The sequence below is a fragment of the Temnothorax nylanderi genome, unplaced genomic scaffold (assembly GCF_030848795.1).
Source record: "Temnothorax nylanderi isolate EJ_2023f unplaced genomic scaffold, tnyl_v1.0 TNYL_tig0037_pilon, whole genome shotgun sequence".
Lineage (NCBI taxonomy): Eukaryota > Metazoa > Arthropoda > Insecta > Hymenoptera > Formicidae > Temnothorax > Temnothorax nylanderi.
The window spans coordinates 1094971-1102165 of NW_027249099.1; the positions used below are offsets into that span (position 1 = coordinate 1094971).

The 7195-nt window shown below is 47.5% G+C and overlaps 1 protein-coding gene across 2 annotated transcripts; it reads right to left on the bottom strand.

Moving 5' to 3' along the window:
- Positions 1–51: 51 nt before the first annotated feature.
- Positions 52–4086, bottom strand: Cog7 (conserved oligomeric Golgi complex subunit 7). Of its 2 annotated transcripts, XM_071703898.1 has the most exons (11): positions 3952–4086; positions 3598–3687; positions 2796–2981; positions 2585–2716; positions 2312–2495; positions 2040–2233; positions 1472–1963; positions 1259–1379; positions 1007–1180; positions 471–929; positions 52–389 (listed from the first exon to the last, which is right to left on the bottom strand). In XM_071703898.1, exons 1-11 carry the CDS (start codon positions 3952–3954, stop codon positions 217–219), a joined length of 2208 nt encoding a protein of 735 aa, XP_071559999.1. In that variant the 5' UTR covers positions 3955–4086; the 3' UTR covers positions 52–216. The 2 variants fall into 2 exon arrangements, with proteins under 2 accessions (XP_071559999.1, XP_071560000.1); XM_071703899.1 differs by lacking the exon at positions 3598–3687 and having other exon boundaries at positions 3952–4076.
- Positions 4087–7195: the final 3109 nt, after the last annotated feature.

The following is a 7195-nucleotide window of genomic DNA, read 5'->3' on the forward strand; positions in this document are numbered from 1 at the left end:
CAATAAATGTAAGGTGTGTGTTAAATGAAGAGACAAAACGTAATAACAGTATACGTTCATATATATATATTTTAATACTATACTTAATTTTATTTTTTACAATTATAAAATAATCGCAAATACAATGTCGCGCGAAATCTAGCTTTGCTGAAAATATGGAACGGAAAATGAAATTTCTCACGTTGTGACATCGTGTCCGGTTTGACACGGACTATGTCAGCCGGAAGACGTAATGTTGCGCATTTGTCTGACCGCTGCTACGACACGGGCATTGCATCCAGAGCTACCGTTCTGATAATCTTCCGGCGGTAATCTCAGCAGTAAGGACATGTGCTGGAGATTTTCCGATAAGCACAGACCAAGCTCCTCCAGGACATTGCCCAGATAATCTACATAATGTAACTTTTATTTATTATCCCTTCATAATTTCTTCAGAAATTGTCAAATTACAGATCTAATGAGAGACTTACCAATATCAGTTGCGAGTTGTTTGCAAGCGACGGAGTTCAATTGGCAAATGCCCAAAGTTTGATCCTGGAACATTTGACACGTTCCTCGGGCAACAATGTCCAAAAGTATACTAGTAAATCCAGATTCGCTCGAGCCTTGAACATATTGCGGATCGGCTGCCTTCAATGCTTGCGTTAGACTTGGATTGTCCCTCAACAAAAATGGTTCCAAGTGCTGCGGCAATGTCATTAAATATTGTCCGACCTGCGTAATATACTCTTGAGGAGCGAAACTATAATCGGGTAGGTCTGAACTTAGATTGGACATTTTGTTAGTCTCCAATGACCAAGCTGGCGCCTTTTGCACCAGCATTAATTGAGAGAATATTGGCGCAAAAATCACTTCATACGTGGTATGATGTAAATCAGTGCAGAGTTTTTGAATAGATTTTATAATCGAGTCGAGAATTGTCTTGTCCTCTGCAAAGGGAAAGGAAATTAGATAATTTGCTTCCTACAACATTATAATTACTATTCCCACGCGCGCACACACACACCTCTTTGGAAAGATGCAACAAGATTTTCTAGATCGGTGCATCCTGATGGAGTTAACAGTAACTTTTTATACTGACAGAAAACGCTACCGTTTGTGTTTTGTAATTTGTTATTAGCTTCTGTTATGTCGATCACGAGCGACTTTTCGAATTGTTGCACTTGATGCAAGAGATCACCTGTACAGCAATCCAGATTAAATCAATAGTCTCGTGTTTATGTCATATAAGAAATTAATTAATTGCTGAAAAAATCACCTATATTTTGCATCAACGTAAGACACATTTGGAATAAATTCCAATCTTCGTGTTTCACTTTCTTTCTCTCAAGTTGTCTTAAACCTTGCTGATATTTATCGAGATACTTGTTGAAATAAATCTACAAGATACCAATAGATCGTCGACTTAATAAGAAATACATTTTATGACCATCGCGCTGACACAAGCGAAAAATCTTTAATATAAACGTACGTTTAACGATCGCAGTAAACCAGGATATCCACAACCTTCTGTAAAAAGTTTACATCGCTTATTGGCTTCACTAGCATAGCCCATAATCCGCGAAATGCTAAGAGAGAGGGAATTAATAGTGTCGCTTAAATCATCGTGCGAGCGATCCAAAAACTGTAGGTGTTGTTCTAACTGCGCAGTTTCGAACATGCTATATTTCGCGATGTAAGGAACATAAGGCGCATATACAGCTTGCGCTAGCGACAATAGTTTTTCGTTTTGCAATTTTCCGCGAAGCGACGTTTCGATAGCACCGTTGAGATTCGTGGCAAAATGCCTCGTCATCTGTTTCAATTCGAGTAGAATAGACAGTTGCACTGCGTTGGAATGTTGTTTCAGAACCGCCTCGATACATTCCGGAATACCGGGATCGAGGCTCCTCAAAAGGTCAGCGTAGACCTCGATATGAATATCTATCGAAGTATTAGGAAATACTTGATGGCACCATTTCACCTTTAACACAAACGGTTATAGAAAACATTCGCGAAGCAGCAATAACAATTATTTTGATCTGGCAGATTGCGTATACCTGTTCGTGCCAAGAGGATAACAGTTTGTCATAATATATACGTAGCCAATAGGTAACATTTTCATCTTGTGCTAGCTCAATAGTGCGTCTCCATTCTTGGCCCAAAGAGACCTTCAAGCAGTTGTGATAATATTTGAGAAGCTGAGGCAGACGTTCCATCTTGCTAAAGATGTCCACGTAAGTTTTGGATTGCTCTAAATAACATAATACGATAACTGGTATCACGTCTTGCAAGGCGAATGAATTTATTTCGACTTGTCAGTAAGGTTTACCTAAATTGGCAGCGGTAAAAGCTTGGACCAATCGTGGACTGGCTATCGCCTCGAGGCGATTTTTCAGGCCTTCTAACTGCAGCTTTTTATCCTCGTAATCGACAACATTCGCGAGCATAGCTAGAGATTTCTGCATGCTGAACAATTTATTTGATATAGCTTCTATATCGCCAGACTCGAATACCTGTTTTATTAAGGGAGATTATATATAATTAAATTATCGCGTATTACACCGAAATACGTGAAGAAACCCATTGGAGCTTTCATATATACCTCTTCCACGTCGTTCGCTAATACCGTCCAATTGTCGGCCTCGTGTAATCCCTGCTTAGCAGTTTGTAATTCCGTTTTTATCCTATCAATCTTCTCCAGCGTTGCCATAGAAGAGGCTGTATCTTTCTCGATCTGTGTTTCAATATTTGTTCTTTTCAAGTTACAACGCATCAAGATAAATATTTAAAGAAATTATTAGATGTGTACCAACCTTCGCAATCTCTTGCTTGACAGTGACCATTTTTTCTTTCAGTGCTAACGTTTCTTGCTGCAGGAGTTGAGTGTCTCTTAAAATTCTTGGTAAGCTAGAGAGAACCGATTGACTGGTCTCCTCTAAGGCACCGTTAACTTGTTGCACATACAATTGCAACTTCATCACTAATGATGACACAAAAGCCTGCAAAGCATACTCAGCTGCGACACAAATGTTTTCCAAGACAGTTGTACGTATTCTCATAAAATTATCAAATAATTCACATATAATAAATAACAGACAGAATGTGAGATTAAAGTGCAATTTAAAATATATCTTATTATTACTCAAATATAATAAATTGCTCTATTTCCTTATCATTACTCTATGAATATGGGAATCACTTTATTTAATTCACAATGAAATTGAAATTCATATTGCGAAAGATAAAACGTTATCGTTCAATAACAAATATTTGCGTAATAATTTATTCTAAATACGAAAATATATATGCGGGTGTCGGAATAGACAGGAAAGTTTATTGTCCGTCGGTAACGTTCGGACATAATTTTCGGTGTGATAGATCCGCGAGCCTATAAAAATATCATCCCCCGGAGGGGCCGAAAATCCTCGCGGTGGTGCGAAAAAGTGGACATCATCTTTGAAAAGAGCCGATCGGGGTCACCGACCACCGCCGCGGGCGGGTGGAAGCCGTCAGTACGGCGGCCGACGGGCGTCGCGGCGACGAGCGTGACTTCGGATCCGACGGGCGACGGGACGTGAAGCGACGGGAGCGGAGATGGTGGCCCGCGCGACTTACGTCCTTGTTCTCCTGCGCCTCGGCGGACTTGAACGTCCGGTTGATCCACTCCTTCACGTCGAAGCTGTCCTCGGAGAACGCGGCGACGTCCTGAAACGGCCATTTTGAGGTTAGGAACGAGCTCGTAGGAGCCTCTCTGCCGTCGGTCCCTTCCTCCGCGAGATCTCGCCGTTTCGCTCGCGGCGCGAATTCGCGATCGTATAATCCGCGCGGGCGGGTAAAAATCTAGCGATCACGACCGTGAGTTCGTAACGTCCCTGCGAGCGAGTCGGGCAAGAGGCGTTGAAACGAAAAAAGGGGGAAAAAAAACGAGAAAAGCACCGAACCGACTCAACCGACGCCGCGCTCGCTTACCATGGCGAAGAGAGAGAGAGAGTCGCGTTCGGCGTTCCGTCGGCAGTCGTGCGCGTTTCGAGGAGGCGATTCCCGGCGACGTGGTACCGCGCCAAGGTCGGTCTCTATTCCGCCACGTTCCCCGTACGGCGTATACGATCGCTCGCGTCGTTATCGTCCGTCGCCACCGCCGCCGGCCGCCGTCGTCCCGTGGTACCGCGCCGAGTGGCGCGCGTCCCGTCACGCGTCAAGCGCGGCGGCCTCGTTCGTCACCGCCGCGCGATCCGCATCCGCCTCGTCTCCTCCGCGTTCTCGCCGTCGCATCCGGGATCTCCGCGACCGCGACTTCGACGACGAGTATTCGCGACGGCGGCCGGGCGTGCGTGCGTGCGTGCGTGCGTGCGTGTAAGCAAAGAGAGAAGGGGAAGAAGGAGGCAATAAATTGACGGATCGATCGCGCGATACATCGCGCCCGACGGACGGCGACGTTGAAGACAACGAGGAAGGAGGAGGAGGAGAGCGAGGAGGAGGTTGATCGCCTCGGCGCGGGACGGTTTCTAGGCTAGCACGTCCGGCAATCCGACGGAGAGAAGCGACGGCGGGCGGGCGTCCGTTTTATCGTGCGCGGGGTGTCACGGAAAAGTGCGTCAGGCAGTCTCGACAGTAAGCGAGAAAGAAAGGGAGAATGTGCGTGTATGTGTGAGAGCGAGAGAGCGAGAGAGAGAGAGAGAGAGAGGGAGAGGGTGAGAGGTGGTGAGAGGGAAAGGGAGCGAGTGACGAGGCGATGAAGCGTGCGACGTCCCCCTTAGCAGCGATTATGATAAAGACGACTTGTGTGTCTCGGATTCCAGAATACGCTCGTGCACATCGAGGAGGAGGCGGCCACTTGGTTGGACGTGACCACCACCGCCGCCGCCGCCGCTGTTGCCGTCGTCGCCGCCGTCGCCCTCCTTCTTCCTCCCCCTTGGCGCGATCTGGAGTCCCGCGTTCCCGACTGGAGCGAGGCGCGTTCCTCGTTTGTTCTGCGGCTGGCGAGGCTGGCTTCCTACTCCGCAGGTGGTGCGTAACGAGGCGGCGAAAAAAAGATCGGGGGGGAGAGACGGACAGACGGCGAGATAAAGAGAGAGCGAGTGAGCGGAGAGTGAGGGGGGGGGGGAGGGGGAAATGGAAAACGGCGCGTTATCGGCCGTTTCCGAGCCCTTTGTCGATCGCCACGCCTTCGAGGCTGCGTTTGCGCCACGTTATTTGCGCAACAGTTGGAAGCTGGAATTTCGTCTCCCCGAAAATCACCCCCGCACGCGGCCCAAGTAAAGAAGGGAGAGAAGGACGCGGACGCGCCGCGCTGCCTTCCCGTTTCCCGCCGTCGTCGGACGAGGGCCCAGGAGCAGGAGCGACGACTCCACTCGCTGGCTGGCTGGCTGGCTGGCACCACCGCCACCCACCCGCCCTCGCCACCACTACCGCCATCGGACCCCCCTCGCCCTTCCGTCGCCTTTTGCAAGAGGGCCGACCGTCGTCGACAGTCCGTGAATCGTGCGCACACATGGCCGATTGCCGTACGTTACATACACTTATACGGGGTGTACCCGAAGACGCGCGCCTTCCTTCCTTAGTAGCTAAGAAGCGAGACGGTGGTTGCGGTCGGTTTCGAGGCATTCCGTCATTACTAGGCTAACGAGCGCGGAAAATTAACAATCTAGCGTCCGCTGCTTGTAAAGTCAGATTTGAGGCTCGACGATCGTAGAGTCGTTAACTTCGTCGTTAGATTAAGATCGAGGTAGTCTAAGAGTCGGGAAATAAAAAGTTATGATAAAATCAGAATTTAATCGAGATCGCGAATGATAAAGGACAGCCTCGAGCAGGAAGAAAGTCCGCGATTTCCGGAACATCCCGTATAACCGCGTCACATCCTTGTATCGTTTCATACGCTAAATTTAACGACTGACCCGATCAATTAACGGGGCTCGGACGCGAAGGCGTAGTTGCGTGGCGACGCTCGTTCCAATTTTCTTCGTCATCTTCACGTAGCGTCATCTCCATCTCGCGAATATGCTACGCGTGTAAATTTTTCGCCGAGTTCTTTCCTCATGAAATTCATCGGTAGATCGAGATACAATTTCGCCACGATCGTCTCACGCAACGCGCCGCTTCGCGCCACGCACCTCGAAGGTGAATCCGATGCACCCATGCAGAGATCCCACTTTACGCATTGTTAAACGACGCCTTTTACAAAATTATGCGAACTCTCCGGAATCAAAAAAGTGATCTGGCCTACTATTATGCATCAATATACCGATCAGACACGCTGCGACAAAATTTATATAAGATCTTTTTTTTTATCAACCTACACTCCAATCTGGCATCGTAGATTAATGATCAGCTTGCCATCCCCGGTCGTTACTGTCGACACGTAAATCGACACGCGGATGATAGATAGTAAGGAACTCGTGAAAAAAAAAAGACTGCCTATAAGAATGGCAGACTCCCTTCTCCTCCCATCCTATTGCGAGACTGCCGTCTATCCCGTGCGGCTCGGACTAAACAATGAACATTCTTATTCGTTTTCGACTGGACCGGGTTGAGTTGCTCTTAGAGCGATTAATGACGTCTGTCATAAATTCTGTCTTAGGTTGATGATTAGATGAATAATCAAAACCCAACCTATATTCGACTTATACAGTTGCATCTAGCATTCTAGCTAAAAGTCTCGACTAGACTTTATGATAGGGATTGGTCCAGGCAATCTTATGCTATGCATATGCAACTATTTTGAGAGGGCCCTTATTTTGTAACTGGTACCTAACTCAGATTCATTTCCGGTCAAACATATGTTCATAGTAAATTGGATTGAATCGCTCTGCGAGCCCGATTCAACCCGGTCCAGTCGAAAACGCTATTAAATGTTCCTTGAATGTCTTGTGCGTCACATTCGTATCCAGCGAACATTCTGAATGTTTAGAATTCTCTAATATCCGTCGATGCCAACGAACTTTAAAAACTTAATGCAATTTATAGTAATTTGTCGCGGAGCGACATTTCTATCTTTGAACATTCATAAGAGTCCCGAGGTAATCTCGGGACGAGTTCGCGCTGGATATCCGTGAATGTCGCACCCGCTCGGCGATGCCGATCGACGGAGTCGCGTGGCCGTTCCTCCGTCAATCGGGCCGTGAGAGACCCGGCAATTCCGCCGCTTCTTCGCCGCCGCGCCATTCGACAATCCGATCGAAGCGCCAGCATTTTTCCAGAGCGGCGGAATCGCGGA

Bases quoted from the DNA above. Each gene is read 5' to 3' on its own strand.
- Cog7 (XM_071703898.1), bottom strand. The intron at 2,234-2,311 runs GTAAACCTTACT...TATGTTATTTAG, and splicing joins TTTTACCGCTGCCAATTTAG to AGCAATCCAAAACTTACGTG. The intron at 1,181-1,258 runs GTGATTTTTTCA...ATTGCTGTACAG, and splicing joins TACGTTGATGCAAAATATAG to GTGATCTCTTGCATCAAGTG.